The sequence below is a fragment of the Camarhynchus parvulus genome, chromosome 10, assembly GCF_901933205.1.
Source record: "Camarhynchus parvulus chromosome 10, STF_HiC, whole genome shotgun sequence".
NCBI classification, from domain to species: domain Eukaryota; kingdom Metazoa; phylum Chordata; class Aves; order Passeriformes; family Thraupidae; genus Camarhynchus; species Camarhynchus parvulus.
The window spans coordinates 19,950,835-19,976,136 of record NC_044580.1 but is presented as its reverse complement, the minus strand read 5'-3'; the positions used below and the strand labels follow the sequence as shown (position 1 = coordinate 19,976,136).

Here is a 25,302-nt window from a genome sequence, read left to right as displayed (position 1 = left end):
GACACACATCCCCTTATGGCCCAGAGCCAGCTGTGCCTGCTGCCCCCACAGCACCACGTCTGCATGGCCAGCACCTCTGAGATCCACCCAGCAGAGGATTTGGCTGCTGCTCACAGGGCCAAGGTGAAATGTAATTCCCACTTATTGCTCATGTGCTTTCGTGTGTCATCATGCTGTGAAAGCTCCTGCAGTGCTCCTGACCCCGGGCACAGGCCGGGATTTTATACAAAATACACATATTTATCTTTTGCAAAGGAGTTGGAAGAACAGGCCTGGCACTGCTGTCCAGAGTGTCAGTGGCTGGACAGGGGACAGGGACAGAACCTGACACCCCTGGGAGCACTGCCCAGGGCCCTGCAGCTCAGGGCTGTCCTGTTCCTGAAAACAGAGCCAGTGCTGGGTGCGCCTGGCCTGGGGGCACCGGGGGCACTGGGGGCACTGGGGGCATGGGGGGCACTGGGGGCACTGGGAATGGGTCACCTGCCTGGCACGCAGGGCTCAGACAGGGCTGGCTGGGTGATGCAGGGAGATGCAGTGGGCAAATCCCGCTCCTGAGCGGGAGGGTGGGGATATCTGCACCATTTGCTCATTAATATTTCCCGAGGTCTCAGTGAGGCTGGGCTGTCTCTGCCTTGGTTCTGGCAGCTCTGGCTCACCCTGGGCTCTGTACCACTTGCCCTCCCCATTCTCATCCCAACCTACACAAGCCCTGTACTTTGTGCCCTTCCTTGTCACGGCCAGAAACTCCCATAAGCACGCACGATACCTGGCTGTTGAAATAATTTCCTTCTGTGTGTCCCTGGTTGCTAACCACAGAGCCAAAGCAGACCCTGGAGCCCCCGCAGGCCTGGCCAGCTCTGGGCAGGGGATGCCCAGCCGGGCCCTGCTGGGGCAGGCGGGGGGGCCAAGGCAGATGCGATGGATGGAGGGACCCGGCAGAGACTCAGAGCTCTGGCAGGGGACACTCGCCCAGCTCTGGCCTCGGCTCTGCCTCTGGGGAAGCAGAGGGCACTCCTGGCCCCAGCTCAGAGCCCCTCTGAGGGGCGTGAGCTCCCAGGGAGCTGGTGCCCCCACATGTGAGCCCAGGGCTGAGAAACCCTCTGAGATCAGAGTCCAGCCACTCCCCAGCACTGCCGAGGCCACCACCAAAACCTGTCCCCAGGTGCCACATCCACACAGCCTCGGAACACCTCTAGGGCTGGTGGCTCTGTGCACAGCAGGCACAGCGTGGCCACAGCAAGGACAAACTGGAGGCTCTGCAGCAAAGCCCAGGGCAGAGCCAGCAGGGCAGCTCAGTCTGCGCCTGGCAGGGGCGACGCTCAGCCGGCTCAATAAACTAACAAAGAATTGACTGCCATGGAGCAGGGAGGTGCTTGGGCTGGGAGTTTAACATGCCTACGTTTTGGAGGGCAGAGGGGTCAGGATTCAGAGTAGAAAGTCCTTTGTGAGGAAGGAGACCCTCACAATCCCTGTGCACTGACTGGGAAGGGAAGCAGTTCCCTGGAACATCCATCCTAACCAGAAAAACCATTCTTCCCAAGAGCAGCCACCAGCCAGGCTGGTCCTGGGCATCCCCAATCCACCCAGCCAGCCCAGGGTGTCCCTGACCCTCCCAGCCAGCCCAGAGTGACCCTGATCTGCCTGGTCATGTGCAGCATCTCTTGGGGAGCTTGGGATGAGCGGGCCAGGCTGCCCTGAGGCTTCTGTGATCTCAAAGGTCCTGTCAAACCAAAATGGTTCCAAGGAGAAGCTCTCCCTTCAGAGCAGCCCATCATGGGTTGGACAAAGGCAAACCTCCCGCCTCTGTTCTCTGTTCTCTCTCTTCTGCTCGTGGGTTCCAGTCCTGAGCCCAGGGGAACTGGAAACCACCCAGTCCCCAGTTTAACCCCCAGGGCAGGGCTGGGGCTGCGGGACATGGGGAGGGCCCTGGGATGGTGGGTGTGGGAACAGACCGGAGGTGAGAGAAGGGAAAAGCAGCCAGGAGCTCACCAGGATTAAAACTTGAAAGCGAAAGAAGGGGAGAGACAGAGCTGGTTAAACCGGGATAACGTGGTGAGGGACAGGTGCCAGGAGAGAGGCAGAGAGGGGAGAATGCCCGACACCACAGAGAATGGGCATGAGACAATGCTGCTGCTGAGAAACAGGAAAGATAAATTTAGAGCTTCCTCTGGAAGCTCTGCCCGTCCTTCCTCTCCCTGTTCTCCTTGTCCAGGTCCCCCCCAGCACGGGCAGGACGTGGGCTCCAGCCTGGTGTGGCTCTGAGGGCTGGGGGCCAGTGCCAGCCGTGCCCAGGGAGGGAGCCAGCCCTGCTGGGGGGCTCAGGGACAGCGAGGGCTCCGTGCAGGCTCGAGCACCGTCCCACCCGCAGGAAATTCCTGTTCCACAGCTCCACGTCAGGGCTGTGCACTGCCCGGGCACCAGGCAGCTCCCCACGGAGGAGAAGTGGAAGTGAAACAATGGGCAGGGCTGTGTGCTGCTTCCTCCTGCTCCCTGCCCGCTCTGCCTGTGCTGCCCGCACAGCCCGGCCGGCTCTGCTCTGTGCCAAGCCCTGCCTGTGCCAGTGTCTGCAGAGCAGACACCTGCAGGGTGACCCAGGGCTCCTTCCAGTGCCTAAAGGGGCTCCAAGAGAGCCAGAGAAGGACTGGGGACAGTCTGGAGTGCCAGGAAGGATGGCATCAGACCGACAGAGGGCAGGGAATTGCCACAGGCTGCCCAGAGAAGCTGTGGCTGCCCCATCCCTGTTGGTCCAGCTGGATGGGGCTTGGAGCAATCTGGTGCTGAATCTCCAGGGCCACAGGATGTACCCTGTCCCACCAGCCCTCCCTGCCTCTCACAGCCACGGGGCTCCCCAGCACCCCATTGTGCCTGGGTTATCCCCGGAGCCAGCCTGGAGAACATTCATGTGAACTTCCCGCAAGTTTGTCTTTGCTCTGCACAGCAAAGACCCAGACACCGGCCACTTTAACTAAAAACTGTGACACTTTGCAGGGAACATTGTCCAAACCCTCTGAGGACCAGGAGGCGACAGCACAGGACACTGCAGAGCCGCCCGCAGGTGCTGACATATTGTTCCTGTTAATTTGCACCAGAAATACCCGACTGTCACTCAAACAACAGATGGACAGCTGCAAGGAAAGGCCAGGAAAAGTCAAAACGTGTTTCTCCCCTTTCATTTAAAGTCTGGGAAAGAAAGTTCATCATTGCTTGTTCCCTTCAGGGGGAGAGCCCTCTGTTGAGGCTGCAGCCAGGCGAGCAGAGCAGCCTCCCTGTGTGCAAACACAGACCCCCCAAACACACAAACACAGGCCTTCCTCCACAGCTCGGCAGCAGCACCTCCTTCCCCTCTGACATGCACATTTCACCGTGCTTTAGGCAGGAACTGGGGCTCAGGGAATGCAGGGCACGGGCTGGGCCAGGGCTTCTCCCACACCAGCCCCACTGTGACCCACAGCCAGGGGCAGGAGAAGGAGGAGAGGGGGTGCAGGGAGCTGAGGGGAAAATGTGGGACAGAGGAACAAAAGGAGAACACTGATCACAGCCTCTGTCCCCAAGGCCAAGCCCTTTGCGAAGGGCATGACTCACCCTGAGGACTCTAGCCACAGGCAGCACAAAGGAATGGACTGGGCACTGCTGGCACTGCCGGCACTGCTGGCACTGCTGGCACATCCCATCCCGGCCATCCTGCAGCATTCCTCCAGCCCCACTGCCCCACCTCCGTGGCACACGTGCCCCGAGCAGGCACCTGGGGCATTCCAGGAGCTGGCACCTGAGCCCAGACAGGGGCACTGTGTGAGCCAGGGACGTGATGGGGCTTGGGAAAGCCCAAATCTGGGAGCGGGTGGCACAGTGCCACAAACCCAGCAGGAAGCCCCTTGGCACAAGGCTGCCCCTCATCACTGGCTCTGGGCTGGCAGCCCCCAGGGACATGCCCAGAGACTGGGCTGAGCTGGGGCTGACTCCTCCACCAGGAGTAACTGAAATAAAGGAGCGCGGGCAGCCTCTCTCCCATGGGCTGTGATGCTGGCACGTTGCTGGCAGTACAAATACACTGCTTTGGAGATTCCTCAGTGCTCCCAGCCAGAGAGCAAAGCCAGACAGCGCCTGTGCTCCTCCCTCTCCACACCGTGATTCCCAAACTAGCTGATAAATTAAAATGGCCCAGTAAAACTGCCCAAAACAAACACTTTCTCAGGGATTAAACCAAGCCCAAAATGCCAACATGAGCCGTGACCTGCAGCAGCAGAGATGCTCCAGTCCCGCTGCTGCAGGGACCCGCGTCGGACCCTGCGAGGCACCCCCGGGTTTGGGGCAGTCCTGGGGTGCAGCAGAGCTCCTGTTTCCCCTTTTGGGGGGACAGTGTGACCCACAGACAGGGCACCGACGCAGAGCTGCTCGAGGAGAGGAGCTGGGCCCAGGCGAGGGGACGTGCCCGCTCCAGGCAGCTCGGGCAGTGAGGACATTGTCACCAGGGTGGCAGCAGGGCACGGGCACACCCGGCCAGCAGCGCCCCAGCTGCTGCTCCCCACGGCCAGCCAGGGCCTGGCCACCCCGGGACCGTGCCTGGAGCCTGCCTCCAGCCCAGGATGTGTCTGTCTAACCCTGTGGCCAGCCTGAGCACCCACAGCATCCAGCTGTGCCCGGTGGGAGCCAATTGGACCCACAGCTCGGGGGGGACAGCTCAAACCCGGGCTAGAGGAGTGACCAAGGCACGCCTGGGAGCGCCGTGTGGGGAACACAGAGTGGTACAGGACACAGGAGCGTGCTGTGGGGCAGGAGCTCCGTGTGGGGAGCAGAGTGAGACACGGGACACGGGAGCAGGGTGTGGGAGGTGGGAGGGAGGCTGACGGAGCTGCAGGCTTTGGACCTGGGGTGGGGTCAGGCTCCACTCCAGGGCAGGTCAGGCTCTGGGCTGCCCCTATTCGCCCTGGTCACCCTTCTCTTCCTGCACAGCTCCTCACAAGAAAAATCCTAATGCTCGACTAATGAATTCATTATAACTTATTTATCCATCACGCGCTGTCAGGGCCAGAGCTCCGGAGGGCTTTCACACGGCTCCCCTCGGGCCCTTGTTTGGGCACAGAGCTCAAAGGGCCCCCAATCCCCACGGAGCCCCCCCGGAGCACCGGGAGGTCCCACACGGGGACAGCCCGGGGTGTTCCGGGGCTGAAGGTGCAGCGGGACCCGCCTGGTGCGGCACCAGCCAGAGCCTCCCCGCACTCCCCGCAGCGCTCTGCCGCCGCGAACGGGGGGGCCCACCCGGGACCCCTCCCGCTGGCCGCTCGCAAACACCGGGAAACTGCGGGAACTCGGGGCAGGGCCGGGCAGCGGAGCCGCGGTGCGGGGCCCGGCCCGAGCATCGCTCCCCGCCGCGGGGCCCGGCCCGAGCATCGCTCCGCGCCGCGGGTCCCTCCCGGTGCTCCCCCCGCCCGCAACAGGTCACGGCCCCCGCCCCGCGCCCTCCCGCAACTTTCCCGGCCGAGAAAGTTTGAGCGCGGCCACGGGGAAAGTTCCGGGGGGGCTCCCGGAGGGGCGGCCCCAGGCGCGGACCGGGACCCCCGCCCGCCCCGCTCCTCCCGCCGCCATCGCTCCGGTCTCGGCGGCGCGGGGCAGGACGGCGGCGACATCGCGGTGTCCCCGCTGCTGTGCCCCCCCGGGCAGCGGGGGCGGTGGGTGGGCTTTAGGGGCACGGGGGGGTCCGGTGAGGACTCACCGGCGGCTCCACGGGGCGGCGGCGGCGGCTCCGGGCCCGGCGCTGGGTGCGCAGGAAGGAAGAAGGAGGGAATGAGGCAGGGCTGACGTGAAGGGATGCAAAGCAGCTCCTCCTAACTCGCCCGCCCTTCATCTTCCTCCCCCTCCTCAACTTGCCCGAGCACGGCGAACCGCCCCGCCCGCTGCAGCAGCACCGTCCACCGGAGCCGGGGTCGCCCTCGGTACCGTTTTGGGGGGGTCGGAGGTGGGGGCACCGGGGGTGGGAGTGGTCCCTGTGCCCACGCTGCCCCTGCATTAGTCCCCTCCCGCAGCACGGGGGTCATTCTCTACCTCACCCCTCATTTCGTGGGACTGTGACCCCACGGAATGATGCCGAGGAGGGGGTGACCTTCTCAGGAGACCCAGATCCAGCTGGGCGTCGCTGTCCTCCGCCATGGCGGTGGGAAAGCTCATGTGCACCCCAAAACCTTGTAGGGGTTGATGGCAAGGACTCCTCTCTCCCCAAAGATGGGATGAGAGGAATTAGGGGTGTTACAGGAATTGGAGAGGTTTGGGGGGATGCTGTTCACCCGACACAAAGAGGCGGAGGGAAAGGCCACGGTGGGTGGCAGGAGGTGGCCAGAGGAGGGAGCGAGATGGGATGCGGCGTGGGAAGGGGAGCAGGAGATTCAGAAGTTGGAGGGTTTGGGAAAGGGGTGCTGTTGGCTGCCCCAAGAAGGCAGAGGGAGAGGTACGTGGCTGTGGGGATGGAGTGGCAGGAGGCCGCCGGTCCCCAAAGGGAGGGATGCGGTGAGATGTGGCACGGGAAGGAGAGTGGGTGGCAACAGCCAAGGATCTGCGGGCTGCGGGCTTGGCTCCCATCGTGAGGAGAAGGAGGAGGAGGAGGAGGAAGAGGAGGAAGAAGAGGAGGAGGAGGAGGAGGGTCTCCTCCCCATAGCAGAAGGAGCGTGCGGAGGCAGCCGTGATTCGGCTGGTGTGTCGGGAGATTCTCATCTCCATGGAAGCAGGTGGCGCCGGCCGGACTAATCGCAGTGGAGTTAGTCTCCACACGCAGCCTTTTGTCTGGGCTCACTTCTGCTTTCCTGGTTTGTTTTTTTTTGTGTGTTCGTGGTGAGAACTGAGCTCCCTGCCCTGTCCCCGCTGCCCCTGCCGGTGCTCACACCCCCCCGCCTGTCTGGGGCCGCCCAGCTTCCCGTCACGTCCTGCTGCTGCCCAGCCCGGAGCCGCCGGTGTTACCGGTCCCCAAATGTCGCTTCCCTCTCCAATGCCCGGCCGGCCTCGCCCCGCACGTGGCCCGCGGACGGCTCTGCCCGCACAGGGATTTGCCGACAGTGACGGGGCGCAGGAGGCTCGGGGCTCTGCATCCCGGGGTGCCCGGCCAGCGGCTGTACCTGGCGGGGCACGGAGCGGGGCACGGAGCGGGGCACGGAGCGGGGCACCGGGCAGGACACGGGTGGGACGCGGGGCGGGGAACAAAGCGGGACACAGAGCAGGACACAGAGCGGGGCACAGAGCGGGGTGCGCCGTGTGACCCGGCCCGGGAGCGGGAGCGGGAGCGGGACCCGGAGCAGGCCCGGGCCAGCCCCGGCACCGCCGGCTGTCACGGAGCCGCTGCCCGTCCGCTTCAGCCAATCAGGACGCGGATTCAGAAGGATGCGGCCACCTCAGCCAACCAGAACGCGGATTCAGACGGATGCGGCCATCACAGCCAATCAGAACGCGGATTCATGAGGCTGCCGCCTCAGCCAATCGGAAGGGGAAGGCCCGAGGCCGCAGCCGCCCCAGCCAATCAGGACGCGCGGTGTGCCGCCGCCGGTCCCGCCGTTCCTCCCGTTTCCCTCCTCGTTCCTCCCCGCCCCGCGCGGCGCGCACTGACCCTCTTTTCCCTGCCCTCCATGTCCCCCGCCGTGCCCGCCGGTCCCGAGGAGCCGTGTCGTTGCCCTCCGAGGAAGGGCCCGTGGCTAGCGCCCGGTGCCCCGCGGGACTGCCCCGCCCTGTTCTCGCAGTCCCCAGCGCAGGGCGTTACTGCGTGCCCTGGCCGGTGTGTGCCCGCGCTGGGGGAGGCGGGACCGGGCAGCGGCCGGTGAGCTCTGCCCCTGCCGGTGCCCTTCAGGCAGACAGAGTCGCTAGCCCTTTAAAAGAGGGCGTGGCCCAGCACATAGCCCTGCCCCCTGCGCGCGGCGCCGGTCGCGGCGGGGCTGGCGCGCCCCCTGGCGGCGCGCGCGGGGAGCAGCGGTCCCGGTGGTCCCGGTGGTCCCGGCACGGGCAGCGGCCGCCGCATCCCGGCTCCAGGCCTGCCCGTCTGCCCCGTCGGGCTGCGAGGAACGGCCGAGCCCGCCCCGGCGGCAGGCGCGGTGCAGCCGCCCAGGAGCGGCTTTGATCGCTCCCGCGGCCCGGCGCACCGCAGGGTCACCCCGGGCTCAGCCCACCGGAGCCCGGTGCGCTTCCGGGGCGGCCGAGGGGCTTCCTGCGGTGGGTGTGCGGCCGCGGTGCTGCTGCCAGTGCTGCTCCCGGCCCGGCCCGGCCCGACGCGCCGCCGGGATGATCAACGCCATCCTCGTGTTCAACAACCACGGGAAGCCGCGGCTCGTCCGCTTCTACCAGCACCTGGTGCGCCACCGGGGCCGGCACCGGGCCGGGGCCGCCGCTGGGCTGCGGCGGGGGGTGCCTGAGCCCGCTGCGGGGCCGGGAGCAGTGCAGGGCTGGGGGTGTCCCGGGAGCAGGGCGGTCGCTGCGGCGCCTGCCGCTGCCCTGGCCGTGTCCTTCGGGATGCCGAGGGTCAGCCACGGCTGGCACCGGGACCGCCGTGTGGCCCGGAGCCGCGGGTGCCACGGGCGCCCAGCCACCGTCTCCTCCTGCAGGCAGAAGAGGTGCAGCAGCAGATCATCCGTGACACCTTCCACCTGGTGCTGAAGCGCGATGACCACATCTGCAACTTCCTGGAGTGCGGCAGGTAGCGGCCGGGAGGGGCCGTGCCGGGCTGTCCGCAGCCCGCAGAGTGCCGGGCTGTCCCCGAGCCCCTCAGCCGTGCCCGTGTCCCCACAGCCTGTTCGGCGGCTCCGACTACAAGCTGATCTACCGCCACTACGCCACGCTGTACTTCGTGTTCTGCGTGGACTCCTCCGAGAGCGAGCTGGGCATCCTGGACCTCATCCAGGTGCGTCCCCGCAGCGCCCAGCTGCCCTGGCACCACTCAGGGCCGTTTCGTGGCCGTGCCAGCCCTGTGCCAGCCCTTCTGAAAGGCCTGAGAAGCCCTCGGGGCGGGCGTGGGGAGGGGGGCTGCACGTATGCCCTGAGCTTCTACACGGCTTCTTCACCTGGGAGCAGCAGGGAAGGCAGTCTGAAGGGATGTCTTTAAAAATAGACACACAGAATCATTCAGGGTGGAAAACTCCCTTGGGAGCACCAAGTCCAAGCGTTAATGCTAGGATTCTGGAATCCCAGGTTGGAAGGGACCTCAGGGATTGTCTGGTCCAGCCTTTCTTGCCAAAGCATGGCCTAGACAATTCCCAACACCCTGGCATGTGAAAAATACCCAGTGTTGGGGAATCCCTCACTTCCTCATGGAGATTATTCACCGGCTGTTTCTTTGGAAAAAATTTTCCTCTTGAACCTTATTGGAGTCTCCCAAGAGGAACTTGTACCCATCGTTCTGTGTCTTTCCATGTGCCTCCTTGCATGACAGGAGTTTCCAGCTTTGTAGCCACCCTTTAAACACCAGGATATGGGAAGAAGGTGCCCCTGAGCCTCCTTTTCTCCAGGCTGAGCCTTTTCCCAGCTCCCTCAGCCTCTCCTGGGGCTCCAGCCCCTTCCCAGCTCCGTTCCCTGCTCTGGACACGCTCCAGCCCCTCCAGGTCTCTCCTGGCAGGTGGGGCCCAGAGCTGGAGGTGCCCCAGCAGTGCCAGCTCAGGGGACAGGCACTGCCCTGGGCCTGTGTCCATGCTGGGGTTGACACAAGCCAAGTGCCAGTGGCCTCTCGCTCACCTGGACACACCTGGGCTCATGTTCAGCCACAGCCACCAGCATGCCTAGGTCCTTCTCCAGCTTTCCAGTCCCTGTGTCCCGTGCCTGGAGCATTCCATGGGGTTGGTGTGACCATCTTGCCTGGTCTCCGTCTGTCCCAGGTGTTTGTGGAGACGCTGGACAAGTGCTTTGAGAACGTCTGTGAGCTGGACCTCATCTTCCACATGGACAAGGTGGGTGCTGGGCTCGGGGCTGCTCCGGAGCTGCATTTCCTGGGCTGGGGCTGGCCAGGAGAGTGTGGGGATGGCAGGGGTCACTTTGGGGGGACTGAGGTCCTGTATGGCAACCTTTCAGCCTGTGTTCTCTAAAAGGCACTCACATTGTGACCTCCCCAGGACAGCCCGGGTGGTCAGTGTGGATCTGTGCTGCACAGCCAGCTCCGCTGCAGCTGGGCAGCCTCTGGCCTGGCACTGGGGCGTTCTGCCTCTGCTCCAGGCCGTGACACCTCGTGGGAGTTAACGTTGTACTACAGCTGCCGGGAAAGAAAGGGAAGGAACAATGGGAGTGTTTGGAATTCAAAGTGCTGGGTAAACTTTGGTTTGAGCCACAGCCTGTAATTCTTCCTCTTGAGCTGGATGGAGATCCTGGGCAGGAAGCGTCCTCTTAGATCATGTCCTGGGTCACAAGGCTGAAGATGGCTGGGGATAGGTAGCCAGGAATAGGCTTGGAGCGGGGGGAGGCTTGGCTGAGGGCGCTGGGCTTGCATTGCTGTTGATCAAGATTTTCTTGCTTTGCTGGAGACAAAAACATATCAACAAAAAAGAGCACTGGGGAAAAAAAAAGTAAAATGCTCCCTCTCCATTGGTGATTCCAACAGGGGAGCTGGCAGGGCGGGGGAGTGAGCAGGTCCCGGGTATCTCTATGTTGCCAGCTGCTGAGGTCAGGCTTTGGTTTCGCTGTTTGCCCTAAGTGTTTATCAAAGGAGGGAGGAGGGCCGAGCAGCTGTGGGAAAAGTGTTGGCAGCTGCCCAGGTCACCTCTGCCCACAGCTGGGGGAGGATATGCTCTGGGTGCTGAGTCTGTGGGAGGGGCAGGAGCCAGCAGTTTTTCACTCAGCCTTACTCTCAGCTTTACGTGAGCTGTGCATGTAAAACACTGAGCCCCATGGCCAGCCCACAGCCCGCGGGCAGGCCACATCACACCTTGGCCAGCAGCAGTGGGGTCACCCTTCCTCTGACGTCTCCTGCCTGCAAGAACATTCTCAGGAGAGTTTCTGGTAGTGCAGACCCCAGCTCGGTCACCAAGGCTCTCCCAGCCCTTCCCATCCCATGCTCCTGCTGCTTCCCAGCTTTGACTCAACTCTTGGCCATTATCAGTTCATCCTCCGGTCTCTTTCTATATTTGGCACATGTTTATTTCTCAGATATACTCACGTTCCTGTGCTTCCTGGAGCTGGGTTGCAGAGGGACAGCGTTTGGGGTGCTGGGAGTGTGCTGGTGTGTCCTGCTGGGCCCGGGTTTTCCCCCTGGGATGCCCAGGCAGGGCCATGAGTGTTTCCCCAGCCAGGGCTGTGAATGTCTCCCTGGGCAGGGCTTCAGGTGCAGCTTTGGCTGCATTCTGTAATTTTTCTTTTTGCCTAAAGTTCCACCTTGCACTGCCTGCAGCACAGGGCCATGGGACCAGAGCTGTGGCAGGCCTGGGGTGATGGAGGGGGGCATTGGTCAGGCACCAGTGACACCAGTGCTTGTAGCTGTCGGCGCTGGGAGCCCCAGCCTCAGAGCTGCAGGGATGCCCTGTCCAAGGGGGGCTCAGGGTGGGCTGTGCTCAGCTCTCAGCCCTGCTTTCCACCTCGGAGGGGAGTGTGAGCTGCACTCAGCAGCTGCAGAGTCCCAGAGGGAACACAGATTGCTCAGGAAGTGCTGTGCTTTGGCTTGGAAAACAAAACTTGCTCAAGATTTCTGCCCTGCTGGTTTGGAGCCAGCTTGGGCTGAAGCCAGATCTTGAAGGAACGTTTCCCGATGATCCCATATCCTTTCAGGCTGTGGGAGCCACTTGCTCCAGCTGCTTCAGCATGCACAGGGACTGGGCTGTGGGATGGGGGTTCCAGAGCCGCCTGGGGCTCACCCTGTGCCCTGCTGATCCCGCACACCTGCTGCTGCTGCAGGCACTGTGGGACTGGGACAGGAGCTGTGGGGAGCCTGGGCTGGGTCACCTCACAGAGCTGGGATTGCCCCTCAGCAATTGCTGGGATTGCACCTTCTCTCGTGTTCTTTATTCTCCCCAGCACTGTCCTGATGGTCACAAGGTGTCACAAGTGTAGCCTGGCTCTGTGAAACCATAAAACAATCTCATAACCCAACCGTGCTCCTGTGTAGCCTCTTTCACGGAAGTATCTGGGACCCATAAATCCATTATCTGTGCTGGAGGCTCATTGGGAACTGCTGACTGTGCAGGCAACGCTGAGCGGAGCCAGGAGCAGGAGCTGAAGGGGGTGGTAGCCACCAGCACAGCCTGGCTGCCACCTCGGGGCTGATTGCAGTTTCTGGGGTTGCAACTCAGCAATGTTCCTTTCCCTGTTCTGGCTGTGTGATTGCACTGGCCTTGCCTGGCTGTTCATCCTTGAACTCGAGGGATGCCAGGAAAGGAGCAGACTCCCTTGGCAGTTGTGTGCTTTTTCTGTGCCCATGTCACAGTCCTGACCTTCCTCAGAGACAGTGGAGAGGCCAGGCTCTGGCCTGGCTTTCTGAGGAGAAAGAGCTTCTGGGGAGAAGTGTCTGCCCCATGAGGACCCTGCTGCCTGCTGGGTCATCTCTAGGCCACATTCCTGCTGTAACCTGGCCCAGGAGGGACCAGCCATGTGTCTAGGCTGTGCCAGTGGAACCAGTTGCATCTGGCTGCTGCAGGGGCCCGGTGGGTGGGTGTCATCTCCAGTGGGGTGCAGGTGGAAAGTGGAGCTTTGGGGCTCCCCTTGGCCACCATTTTGTTCTCCAGCCAGCTCAGAAGGGGGCAGGGGTAGATTTGTGTCCTTTGGGGAGATGCTGGCCCCGGACATACTCCCAGGTGCGGGCCCTCAGCCTTCTGTTCCTTGCCTCCCTCCCTGGCAGGTCCACCACATCCTGCAGGAGATGGTGATCGGTGGGATGGTGCTGGAGACCAACATGAACGAGATCGTGGCGCAGGTGGAGGCCCAGGGCAAGCTGGAGAAGGCAGAGGTGAGCAGTGATGCTGTGGCTCTGCCCCTGGGAGCTGACAGACCCTGGGCTGCGAGGGGGTCCCCCATGGGGACGGGTGGGCGTGGGGGGTATCCAGGGTACTCCCAGTGTCTGCCTGCCTGAGCCCTCGCATGGGGCTGGGGACACCCTGCCCAGTGGTGCTGGTCAAGAGTGCAGGGAGCTGCCCGTGGAAGTGGCTCCTTTGTCGAGGATAATGACCCCGGGCCATTGAAGCTTTCTCATGAGGAGGCTGTGGAGGGGCTGTGGGGTGGGGCCAGTGGTCACGGTCCCTCTGTCCCCAGGGAGGCCTCTCAGCTGCTCCTTCCCGTGCTGTGTCGGCTGTGAAGAACATCAACCTGCCCGAGATCCCCCGCAACATCAACATCGGGGACATCAACATCAAAGTGCCCAACCTGTCACAGTTCATGTGAGCAGCCCGTGCTGGGGGGCTGCCTGCTGAGCAGAACTGGGGTCCCCGGCTCCTCCCGGGGCTCTGCCCACGTGGCACACAGGGCTGATGGTGGCCGAGGGCGACAGGGCTCAGAGAACGGGTGGGGGGCTCAGAGAACGAGGTGGGGGGCTCCCTTCCTCTGGAGCTGGGCTCAGTTCTGCTCCCTGGTTCCCCAACAAGGAGGCTGCTCTTCCTTCCCCTCCCTCCCTGCGGACATGCAGAGCCTCTCCTCACTGTGGGGAAGAGTTGGCTCCTGCCTCTCCTGGGATTCTTGGGATTCCCAGAGGTGAAAGTGTGCCTGTAGTGACGGCTCTGTCAGGAGCTGCAGGTTGTCCCCTCCATCCTCCCAGCCATGGCTGTCCCCTGCCCTGGTCCTGCTCTCTGTGATGGGCCCCAGCTGGGTGGGGGTCACTCATGGGAGCTGCTGTGTGCCCTGGGGACAGTGTGAGGGGGACATGCTGGAGCAGGGATGTGGCAGCAAGAGGGACGGGAGCTGAGTGACCTGGGGGGCTTGCAGGGTCAGGCCAGGCTGGGGCTGCTGGAGTGTGTCCCTGTGTCCCAATAAATTGTCCCTGAACCCGTGTCTGTGTCTGCTGTGGGTGTGTGGGACCTGTGGGGCTGGGGTGCTCTGAGGCCGGGGAGGAGCAGGGCTTGTCCTGGGGGTCACAGTGACCCCGATGGGCTCTGTCAGCCACGTACCCCACGCCCCTGGCTCCGCCGCGGCTCCATCTGGCCACCAGCCCCTGGGGCTGGCCGGGGGCCCTTCCTCTGCTCCCCAGCTGTGCTCCGGGTTCTGCCTCCACTTCCCCTGGCAGGGAAACCGTGACTCTGCCGGGAAGGAATTTCCCCTCCCTACAGCTTAACCCTTCCCCAGCTGGCCACTAGCCACATAAGCACTCCTGGAGGTCAAGGAGCTGGGCAACCTGCTGTGTCCTCTTCTCCGCTGGCTCTCCTCTTCCTCCGCTTCCTCCTATTCCTCCTTGTCCTCTCGTAAGTGCCGGCGAAGGGTGCAGGTGAGCCATCGTGCCGGGGCCGTGTCCTGGGACTGGGGCGCCGAGTCTGGCCGGACAGGGACAGTCGGAGGGGAACGCTCCGGCTCACCTCATGGCCAGGGAGTTGGCGAGGTGCTCCACGCCAGGCCGGGCTGCGGGCTGGGCTGCCGTGGGCAGTGCCACAGCATCCCCCGCCGCTGCGGGCTGTGTCCAGCCCCACACCACAGCATCCCCGCCGCTGTGTCGGGCCACACGTGCTCCCTGTGCAGCGCCCCGCAGCTCCCCGTGCAGCCCTGTGGCAGCTCGGCCCCGCTGCCCGGCCTGCAGCTCGGCTGAGGCCCGGCACCGCGCTGGGCCCCCCTCTGCGGGCAGCTCCTCTGCCGGCCCAGCCGCTCTCTGCTCGCCAGCCCTGGCTGAGGCTGGCCTGGGCCGGGCCGAGCCCCTAGCCCGGGGAACCCCAGCCCCGGAGCTGCAGCGGGTGCGGAGCAGAGCGCCCGGCGCCGGCCGTGACCCGCTGTGCCCAGAGGGGCCGCGCTGGCTGGGTCAGCAGGCGGGCCCACAGCCCCAGCGAGCCGGGGCATGCGGCCTGCCAAGGAGACAGCTGCCGCTCCGAGCTGCCGCACGGTGCGGAGACGGGGCTGGACGCCGGGCATGGCTCCCGGCCCCAGCCCTCCGCCAACCCCGGCTCTGCTGGGCTATGGCACCCGCAGGTGCCGGGCTCGGCCGGTTCGGCTCAGCCCTGCCCGCTGGAGCGCGTTCCCAGAGCCAGGCCAGGTCCCCGGGCGCCTTTCCCCTCAGAACTGCCTCCCGGCCGTGCGCTGCCCTGGGCCGTGCCCCCGCCCCGCCGGCCGGCAGACACGAGGTTAAGGGGGCCAGAGCTGCGGGTTCCTGCCCTGGCGCTTCGGAGGAAGCTTTCCTCCCTTCGGAGCCAGAGCGCGGGGCCGGGGCGGGCAGCCGGGGCGGGCAGAGCACGGACGGGCAGCAGCACGGGCAGGGCGACCCGCGGGGCGCAGGAAGCGGCAGCGGGGCGGGCGGGACCCGCTGGCCCCGGCGGAGCGCAGGAAGGTGAGCGGGCACTGCTGCTGCGGAGGCTCGGGGTGCACAGCCTAAGCGGGGCTCCGCGGGGTCCTTGGGCTGCACCGCGCGGGGCAAGGGGCTGCGAGGGCGCGCGGGGGCTGTGGGCTGTGCGGCTGGCAGTGGGTTCGCGTACATGGGGGTTATGGGGCCCGTATGCAGTGCGGGGCTTGGGGGGTCGGTGGGGTGCATGGCGGTGTGGGGGGCTCTGGGGGTGTCAGCCTGTGGGGTGTGTGAGGCCACAGCCCCAGGGACCCCGTGCCCACGGGGGTGACACCCAGCATCTTGTGAGTGCCCTTGTGAGACGGTGCTGCTGGCTGGGCTCCAGAGAGGAGTGTGCTAGGGTGGGGACAGAGTCCTGCAGGCTGGGGGAGTCGGGTGTGGCTGCTGTGTCTGCTGCTCCCCGGTGACTCCATCCAGCCCCTCCCCAGGCCAGCCAGGGGGGATGCCTGCGTGCTGTGCCCGAGGGGCTGTGGGGAGTGCCAGCAGGCCTGGGACAGGGGTGTGCAGAGTGCCTGGCACCCTCCCAGCCGCCTGTGACCCTTGGGCCTGTGGGGGACTGTCCCCAAAGCCTTTGGCCAGAGCCAGGCTGGGGATGGCACTGAGAGAGCCAGCAGTGACCTCTGTTCTTGGGGCATGGCTGTGCCTAACAGGGAGGGCCAGGAACACCAGCAGCATCCAGAGTAATTTGTGCCAGGCACGGTGGCCCCGGCAGGTGCAGCTGGGTGCTGTCAGGGACAGGGCAAGGACTCCCTGAGGACACCACTCATCCTGGTTTGCCCTTTGCCCCAGCTGTGGCTCCTGGCAACACCTGCCCATATCTCCCTATGGAGAGATCGATTAGATCCTGAGAACAGGACTTCCTATTTTTTCCCAGTGTGTGACAGGTGTCACCCCCACCCTGGGTGGGGACCTCACCTGTGCCCATTGGGGCTGGGCTCACAGGGATGGAGTTTGACCCCACTGCCTCCAAGTGCACGACCCTGGACTTTGAGAGGGCTGTGGGCAGAGGGAGCTCCGCCCAAGTGTCCCCCTCACATTCCCCGCCGCTGCCAGGCCTCGTGCTGCGCCTGCTTTCCCTGGGTGGGGCAGCCTGTGAGCTGTGTCCCCCGCACACCAGGGCAGCCTGGACCCTCTGGCAGCGGCTCAGACCCTGTCACTCGAGGGTGAATGGAGTGACACTGAGTCTGCATCTGGGCTTGGCTGATGGGGACACACGCTGGGCCCCGCAGCATGGTGGGGATGTGACTGCTGGCTGCGACCACCCACTCTGTCCCTCCTTCTGCAGGGCCAGGCCAGCGCTGGGAAAGGACTCCAGGGGTCCAGGCCCACAGCCCCTGCACGCTCCCCGATGGTGCCACCCCCCATTGCCAGCTCTGCCCCTGCAGCAGCGGCGCTGGGCCGTGGTGCTCCTGCCAGGCTGGGGGGCGGGTGGGTGGAAAGCTCATCCCAGGGTCTGTCGCCACCCTGAACCCCATGACCATTTAATCCTTCACCCATTAACTTGGACTAATAAACCTCGTGCGAGTGAGAGGCTAAAAGCCGTGCTTGCACCAGCGCCGTCTCTGCCAGTGCCACTCCTGCTGCCCGCCATGGCAGGTGGCTTCTTCATCAGCAAGACCGTGGGCATCGTGGCCATCGTGCTGGGCCTGGGGGCTGTGGCCACCATCATCGCACTCTCCGTGGTGTACGCCCAGGAAAAGAACAAGGGGATATCAGATGTGGGCACCAGCACCACGGCCAGCCCCGGCACTGGCACCAGCACCACCACCCCTGCCCCCAACAACCCCTGGAACCGGTGGAGGTTGCCAGCCACGCTGAAGCCAGAGTTCTATGAGGTGTCCCTGCAGCCCTTCCTGAAGCCTGATGCCAACAACATGTACATCTTCAAGGGCAACAGCAGTGTGGTCTTCCTGTGTGAGGAAGCCACCAACCTCATCCTCATCCACAGCAAGAACCTGAACTACACCATGCAGGGCTCCTTCCATGCCACCCTGAAGGCAGAGGATGGTGGCAGTGCCCCTGCCATCTCCCGCACCTGGCTGGAGACTGCCACCCAGTACCTCGTGGTGCAGCTGGGTGCTCCCCTGCAGCAGGGCCGGCGGTACCGGCTGTCCAGCAGCTTCACCGGGGAGCTGGCCGATGACCTGGCTGGCTTCTATCGCAGCGAATACACGGACAGCTCAGGCAACAAGTAGGTGGAGGGCAGGGGACAGGGTAGAAGCCACAGGGCTGGCCCAGTGTGGTGGTGGGAAGGGGCTGGCACAGGGCAGTGGAGGGCATGGGCTGGCTTTGGGGCTTCTCTCCACCAGGACCATGGGATGAGTGTGCAGAGCCTCTGTGTCCCCCTTGCATCCTCATGCTGCCCCAGTGGGGATGGGAGAAGGGGGACTGGGGGGTGCGGCCTCCACAGGGACCCCCAGGACTGATGGGACTGGCTCACAGGCAGGTGGTGGCCACCACGCAGATGCAGGCGGCTGATGCACGCAAGGCTTTCCCCTGCTTCGACGAGCCGGCCATGAAAGCCAACTTCACAGTGACACTGATCCACCCCTCTGGCTATGGGGCCATTTCCAACATGCCTGCCAAAAGTGAGTGGGGCGGGAGGACCCCACTGGGGAGCTGGGGGCCTGGCAGGGCTGTGGGGTGATTCTCTGATCTCTACAGACACCAGGCAGCAGGAGATTGATGGAGAAATCTGGCATGTCACCGAGTTTGACACCACTCCCCGGATGTCCACGTACCTTCTGGCCTTCATTGTCAGCCAGTTCACCCACGTGGAGAGTAACTCGAGCAATACACTGGTAGCATAGGGTGGGGTGCACCCCCTGCCCACCTGGGTGGCTGAGCCTGGGCCACTGATGAGTCCTGCATCCCTCCTCTCCAGATTCGCATCTGGGGCCGCCCCGAAGCCATCGCTGAGCACCAGGGCAGCTACGCACTCAATGTCACTGGCCCCATCCTCAAATTCTTTGAGGGGCATTACAACACGGCCTACCCGCTCCCCAAGTCTGGTGGGTGCTGCAGGGCGCTGGGTTGAGGTGCCCACTGCAGGGGGGAAGATGGTCCAGCGTGCTGTCAGCGGGGCACTGACAGGAGCCCTCCACCCCCAGACCAGGTTGGCCTCCCCGATTTCAATGCGGGTGCCATGGAGAACTGGGGGCTGGTGACCTACCGGGAGAACTCGCTGCTCTTCGATGCTGTGTACTCCTCCATCGGCAACAAGGAGCGGGTGGTGACCGTCATCGCCCACGAGCTGGCACACCAGGTACCTGCTGCACCCCTCGCCCACCGCCCTGACTGACGGCTGGCGGCTGAGGCAGTGCTGTGCCCTCTGCAGTGGTTTGGGAATTTGGTGACGCTGCGGTGGTGGAACGACCTGTGGCTGAACGAGGGCTTTGCCTCGTACGTGGAGTACCTGGGTGCCGACTCTGCTGAGCCCACCTGGAACATTGTGAGTGCCAGGGCGATGGGGGGGGGTGGGCAGGGGAGCAGGCAGCCCAGGGCTGCGCTGGTGCCTGGCGGTGCAGCGGGGCTGAGGCGGGTGCTGGTGTCCCCTCTGCAGAAAGACCTGATGGTGCTGAACGAGTTGCATGACGTGATGGCCACCGACGCCCTGGCCAGCTCCCACCCGCTGTCCTTCCGCGAGGAGGAGATCAACACCCCAGCCCAGATCAGTGAAGTCTTCGACAGCATTGCCTATAGCAAGGTGTGCACGGGGGTCCCTAGGGTGGGGATGGACTCTGGGGTGCCCCTGGCTTCTCTGACCTGCTGTCCCTGCAGGGAGCATCGGTGCTGCGGATGCTCTCGAGCTTCCTTAGCGAGGACATCTTCAAGGAGGGGTTGCAGGTGAGGTGCTGCTGGTACTGGGGGGCAGCAAGCCCAGTGCAGGGTGGGCATCCCGTGGTAGAGACCTTCCTGGCTGCTCTAGGGGGGTCCCACACCCCAGACTTGCCCTTGCTCACACATCTCTCCTGGTGCTCTCCCACAGTCCTACCTCCACACCTTCTCCTACAGCAACACCATCTACACTGACCTCTGGGTCCATCTGCAGCAGGTAGGAGGGGGCTGGTGCTCCTGCAGCATCCCCAGCCCTGGCTCCAGGGGGCTGCCAGGTGTGACACATGCTGGGTGAGGGTTGCAGCGCTGGCCATGCCCCACGCTGGCCATGCCCCTGGCCCTGGTGACCAGCAGTGCTGCCATCCCTGCAGGCGGTGGACAAGAACAATGTCCAGCTGCCTGACAGTATCAGCAACATCATGGACCGCTGGACACTGCAGATGGGCTTCCCTGTGGTCACTGTCGACACCCGCAGTGGCACCGTCAGCCAGGCCCATTTCCTGCTGGACCCCACATCTTCTGTGGAGAGACCCTCTGTCTTCAAGTGAGTGTGGCAGGGCTGGCTGGGAGCTGAGGGGTCAGGGGATGAGGGCCGGTCCCACCACCTGTCTGTCCATGGTGCAGCTACACCTGGATCATCCCCATCACCTGGATGACAGACAGTGGCCATGGGAGCAGCACCTACTGGCTGACCAAAGTCACAGGTATGGCATGTCCTGGCCGTGAGTGGGGGTACTGCTGCCACCTCCACTGCCATGGCACTGGTCGGGGTTCCCAGGGAGGCAGTGGTGGTGGGGGCTGAGCCTGGCCCTCCCTGGCGGGTCGGGGTGCAGCTCTGGCAGAGCCTCCTGTCCCCTTCCCAGACACCAACAACAGCTTCAAGCTCAACAGCCCCAGCTGGCTCCTGCTGAACCTCAATGTCACTGGGTACTTCCGTGTCAATTACAACCAGGACAACTGGAATCAGCTCATCAAGCAGCTTGACACTAACCACAAGGTACACGGGGTGCTCAGGGCTGTGGGGTGGGACCCCATTCACACCACCCCGCTCAGGCTGCCCTGAGACACTGACTTTGCTCTCTCAGGTCTTCCCTGTGATCAACCGTGCCCAGATCATTGATGACGCCTTTAACCTGGCCAGGTGAGCCCTGTCTGGTGGTCTGGGTGCCAATGGGGTGAGGAGCTGGATGGGGTGGGTGCCCTGGGGTGGGCAGTGCCAGTGGGGCTGGGGAGGTGACGCTGCCCTCACCCCTGGCAGGGCCAAGTACGTGAACGTGACCTTGGCTCTGAGCACGACACGGTTCCTGGGCCAGGAGACGGAATACATGCCCTGGCAGGCAGCACTCACCAACCTCAAGTACTTCCAGCAGATGTTTGACCGCAGCGAGGTCTTTGGGGCCATGTCGGTGAGTGGTGCCAGCCCCCCGTGCTGGGCATGAGGGGCCAGGATTGCCCCCACGCTGGTGTGGGGGCTGCTGCCATCTCGCTGGGCACTGACCCCCTCTTGCCCCCAGAAATACATGAAAAAGCAGGTGACCCCTCTCTTCAAGTACTACCAGAACATCACCAATAACTGGAATGATACCCTCAGTGATGACTTGCTGATGGTCCAGTGAGTACCGTGGCCCTGGGGCTGGGCTGGGTCCCTGGGGGACTGCACTGGGTAGGGGCACAGCCCTGCCTCCAGCCAGCACTGGCTGGTGGGTGCCCTGTGCCAGACGCCAGCCCTCACGGCCTCTCTCCCCCAGGTACAACGAGGCCAATGCTGTCAGCACCGCCTGCTCCTACGGTGTCACCGATTGCCAGGATTTGGCTGCCAACTACTTGCGCCGGTGGCAGAACAGCACCAGCAACCCGTGAGTCCTGGGAAGCCCCGGTGCTGGGTGTGTGGTGGGGATGGGCACGGCGAGGGGCTCCTGGCACCGACGGCTCTCACCCCAACAGGGTCCCTCCGAACTTGCGCTCAGCCATCTACTGCAGCATGGTGGCCACGGGCGGGGACGATGCCTGGCAGTTCCTCTGGGAGAAGTTCCAGGAGGCCCGTGTGGTGTCTGAGGCTGACAAGCTCCGCACAGCCCTTTCCTGCAGCCCCAGCCCCTGGATCCTCAGCCGGTGCGTGTGGCATCTGGCTGGCACTGCGCTGTGTCCCCACCAGCCCATCACCCTCGGCGTGTCCGCTGCCCCTGCCAGCCCCTCACCCCCTCATCGTGCCCCTCCAGGTACCTGCAGTACGCCCTCGACCCTACAAAGATCCGGAAGCAGGATGCCACCTCCACCATCAACAGCATTGCCAGCAACGTCGTGGGGCAGTCCCTGGCCTGGGACTTCATCCGTGCCAACTGGAGGACGCTCTTCACCCAGTGAGCACCGCGGGGGCTGGGGGCACCCCTGCCTGCCTGCACCCCTTGAGGGTGGCACTGTCCCTTCCCCTGTCCCTCCCCCTGGCTCAGCACACTTCTGCTTTCACAGGTATGGGGGTGGCTCCTTCTCCTTCTCCCGCCTGATTTTATCTGTGACCCAGCGCTTCTCCTCGGAGTTTGAGCTGCAACAGGTGAGGCTGGACCCCGGCAGGAGCCGGGGGACCAGGGACCCCAGCCTTGGCAGAGCTGCCCTTTGCCAGCAGCCCATGAGAGGGGATTTCCTGCCCCTTGTGAGCCCAGGGGTCCAAGAGGCTTCTGTCCCTGTCGCAGGCTGCCGGGTGCCTGCTGGGGTGGTGGCAGGGATGCCCAAGGGCTGTCAGAGTACGCCTGGGGGCTGTTGGGGTGCTGCATGGGCTGCTGGAGGCTGCTGGGGTGCTCCTAGAGGCTGCTGAGATGGTGCTGGGGGCTCTCAGGGTGCTACTGGGGCTGTCAGAATGATGTTGGGTGGTGTTGGGGGCTGCTGAGGGCTCCCAGAGGCCATTGGGGTGCTCCTGGGGGCTGTAGGTGTCCTGCCAGGGAGCAGCTGAGAGGTGCTGGGGTGGTGCTGGAGTGCTCACAGGGGTTGTCAGGGGCTGGAGCACTCCCAGGGGTGCTCTGGGGGGTGTGCAGTGGTGCTGGGAGCTGCTGGGATCTGCCCTGCCTGCTCCAGCCCCGTCTCTGCCTGGCAGCTGGAGCAGTTCAAGAAGGACAACCAGGACATCGGGTTCGGGTCGGGGACGCGGGCGCTGGAGCAGGCGCTGGAGCGGACCCGCGCTAACATCAAGTGGGTGGAGGAGAACCAGGCTGCGGTGAAGAGCTGGTTTGAGGGCGAGACCAGGAGCAAATAACAGGCGCTTGTGATTCCCCGGCCTCCAGGATGGACCCTCGGCCACTCCAGCCCCCGCACTGCCAGGGATGGGCTGACGCCTGCATGATGGGCACGGGAACTCAGGCTCTTGCCAGGGGGAGGCCAGGCTGGTGCGCTCTGGGCTGTAAATAAAATCTTGCCCAGTTTCCAGAGCACCCTGCGGGCTGGGGCCGTGCTGTGGGGACTGTGACACACCGGGTAGGAAGTGCCAGGGGCCCTGCAGGCCTGGGGCAGGGCCCGGGGCTGTGAGCCCCCGGGCTGTTAGGAGCCTGGTGCTAAGTGGCTCTGGGGCTTCACTGACGCCAGCCCCCAGCCCCTCTGTCTGACAGCTGCGTGTGAGCTCTCCTGCTGGGCCCTGCTCAGGGGGACTGGCACCAGGACCCTCTGCCTGTGCTGCTCTGGGCAGGTGCTGCAGGCTCGGGGCAGGGACAGGCTGTGACAGGTAGGAGGGGCTGTCCCTCATGGCCACCCTGCAGGGACAGAGCTGCCTTTGGGCTCAGGGAAGGGATGAGATCCCCAGGCGGGTGGGAGCTGGGGGCCAGTGGGGCTGGGGACGGCCTAGGTGGTGAGTCCCTCAGCCCCGGGACACAGCCGGGCAGGGGGCTGGGCTGGCAGTGGGCAGCACCTGGCTGTGTGTGGGGTGCAGGCTGAAGGGTGCTCCCAGCCCTGCCCGTGCTGGGGGTGCAGCCAGCAGGTCCTGCAGTGAGGAATAGGGGAGCAGCTCTGCAGGGCAGCTTTGGTGAGGGTCCTGGTGTCCGTCCCATCCCGTGCAGCTCTGCAGCATGGCTGTGCCACTGACCCATGGCCCTGCCACTGCCCCACTGCCATGCCACCGTGCCTGTGCGGGTTCTGTGTCCATCAGGTCTGCCCTGGGAGGCTCCAAGCAGCAGCAGGAAGGTGCCCTATTAGCCGTGGCCGTGGCACATCTGTGGGGAGGCTCCAGGGCAGTGCAGCTGGGAATGCTCTGAAGCTCTGGGAGGGTCCCTGCAGCAGGGGTGTAGGGGGTGACCCTACATCCAGCTCCGGAGCCCCAAGCACCTCTGGGGCAGTGCACACAGCAGGGCTGCAGAGGGGAGACCCCCAGGGACCCCTCCCATGCCGGGAGCCCCGTGCAGCTCCGGGGGGATCTCCACCATGGCAGGTGACCCCCAGCCCGCAGTGCTGGGTGTCTGTGTCCTGGCAGCACCCAGGACCCGGGGACAGAGGGGACAGTGTCTCCCAGCAGGGCGGAGCGGTGGGTGGTGTAGTGGGTGGTGAGGCGATCCTGGTGAGGCCAGGTAGTGCCTCAGGCTCTCTGTGAGACACCCGGACCCCCTTCCTGCCCCGAGGGGACACAGGGGCACTCTGCTGAAGGAGCTGGGGGTGCGGGGTGTGTCTGGCCCTGGCTGGGCACGGTTCTGCGGGCCGTGTCTGGGGGTAACCCCGTCTTTATTTGGGCCGGGGGTGCGGGGTGATGCCTCTGCACCCGCCTGGAGGTACCGAGCTCCCCCAGGCTCGCCCTGCTCCGGGCGGGCGGCAGGAGCCTGGGAATGCCGGGCCCATTTGCAGAGGTGTCAGATCTGACTCCTGCGGTCCTTAATTGGCCCTGCCGGCGCTGGGAAGTGTGTGGGGACCCATTCACACGGCCGTGAGAGATGCTAACGTGCCGCCAGCCCCGCAGCACCGCAGCGGATCGCCCCGCACCGCAGCTCCCCGCACGGCAGCGCAGCCCGGGACTTGACCTTCCAATGCCGGGAGCCCGAGGCGCCGGCCCCGGCAGCCGGCAGAGTCCCCTGCCCTCTGCCCAGCTCCCGAGCGCTTGGCAGCGCCGAGCCTGCCCCAGGCACAGCCCCGGGCACTGTCCCTGTGAGCGGTGCCCGTCCCAGAGGGACAGAGGGACAAACATGACCCCCAGACACCACAGAGGGTCTGATCCGGAGTGGCGGGTCCCCAGCGGGCAGGGACGTGTCCTGGGAGGGTCCCAGCAGGGCAGGAGGGCTGGGGGCTCAGGGGGCACAGCCTGGGCACTGACTCCGCTCTGCCGTGGTGCCCTGGCCGTGCTGCCTCATGGCCCTGCACCCTGCTCCACTGAGAGGGGCTGAAGGGATGGGGGAACCCACCCTGCTCCCGGGGTGAGGGGCTGCAGGGTGGCCTGCTGTCACCAGATGTTGGGCATCAAATCCTCTAACACTGTAATTTCAATATTAGAAAGTACCATTACTTTATTTCAGGGCTGGGTGTGCAGGGGATGTCTCCTACTACCAATACCACAGCTCGCTAGCAGACTAGTTTAAAACTTTGTAAGTTATTAATTACATTTCCCCAAACTCATACATGTATGCTAAACAGTCTCACAAATTCTTTTGCATACTTATATCACTTTTTGGAGCTTATTCACATAAGAGTAGGGGTGTTTGAAGGTCTCTGGTGCTCATTTGGGGAACACCCTATTCCTCAAATTGGCTAGTTTTGGTCATAGGCCAAAACCAAAAAAAATTTATTTTCTTTGAACAGGTCCCAGCTCTGTGGTCTGGCTGAGATGTATCTTCTTACCGGGGTTGGTCAGGCCCACGCTCCTTAAGGCTAAGATAACCACTTGCACACATTAATACGGGACTAAGCGCTTCTGGCTGAAGCTGAAGGAATTCACAAGACTTAAACACTCTTTGTCAGAATTAAAGATTTTCCCAACCCTGCGGGGGCTCTGACCCCAGGGCCGGCGCTGCCCCGGCCCAGCCGCGCTCCAGCACTTGTGCAAACAGGGAGGTGGGAAGCGGCTGCGGCGGGTGCAGAACTCATTACCCGGGAGCTCATCA

The 25,302-nt window shown here is 64.1% G+C and overlaps 2 protein-coding genes across 3 annotated transcripts; both read left to right on the top strand.

Annotated features, from left to right (window-relative positions):
• Positions 1-7,944: 7,944 nt before the first annotated feature.
• On the top strand, positions 7,945-13,616 carry AP3S2 (adaptor related protein complex 3 subunit sigma 2). Its single transcript, XM_030955616.1, has 6 exons — positions 7,945-8,319; positions 8,571-8,662; positions 8,755-8,866; positions 9,834-9,905; positions 12,776-12,883; positions 13,186-13,616. Exons 1-6 carry the CDS (start codon positions 8,251-8,253, stop codon positions 13,312-13,314), a joined length of 582 nt encoding a protein of 193 aa, XP_030811476.1. The 5' UTR covers positions 7,945-8,250; the 3' UTR covers positions 13,315-13,616.
• A 623-nt stretch (positions 13,617-14,239) lies between these two features.
• On the top strand, positions 14,240-22,624 carry ANPEP (alanyl aminopeptidase, membrane). 2 transcript variants are annotated; one of them, XM_030955608.1, is made up of 21 exons: positions 14,240-14,347; positions 16,689-17,594; positions 17,846-17,991; positions 18,068-18,204; positions 18,288-18,414; positions 18,514-18,668; positions 18,741-18,854; positions 18,966-19,109; positions 19,184-19,249; positions 19,392-19,457; positions 19,612-19,784; positions 19,865-19,944; positions 20,104-20,237; positions 20,326-20,381; positions 20,499-20,646; positions 20,755-20,852; positions 20,989-21,096; positions 21,185-21,352; positions 21,460-21,600; positions 21,710-21,791; positions 22,329-22,624. In XM_030955608.1, the coding sequence occupies exons 2-21, from the start codon at positions 16,993-16,995 to the stop codon at positions 22,485-22,487; spliced, it is 2,904 nt and encodes a 967-aa protein (XP_030811468.1). In that variant the 5' UTR covers positions 14,240-14,347; positions 16,689-16,992; the 3' UTR covers positions 22,488-22,624. The 2 variants fall into 2 exon arrangements, with proteins under 2 accessions (XP_030811468.1, XP_030811469.1); XM_030955609.1 differs by lacking the exon at positions 14,240-14,347 and adding an exon at positions 15,314-15,391.
• Positions 22,625-25,302: the final 2,678 nt, after the last annotated feature.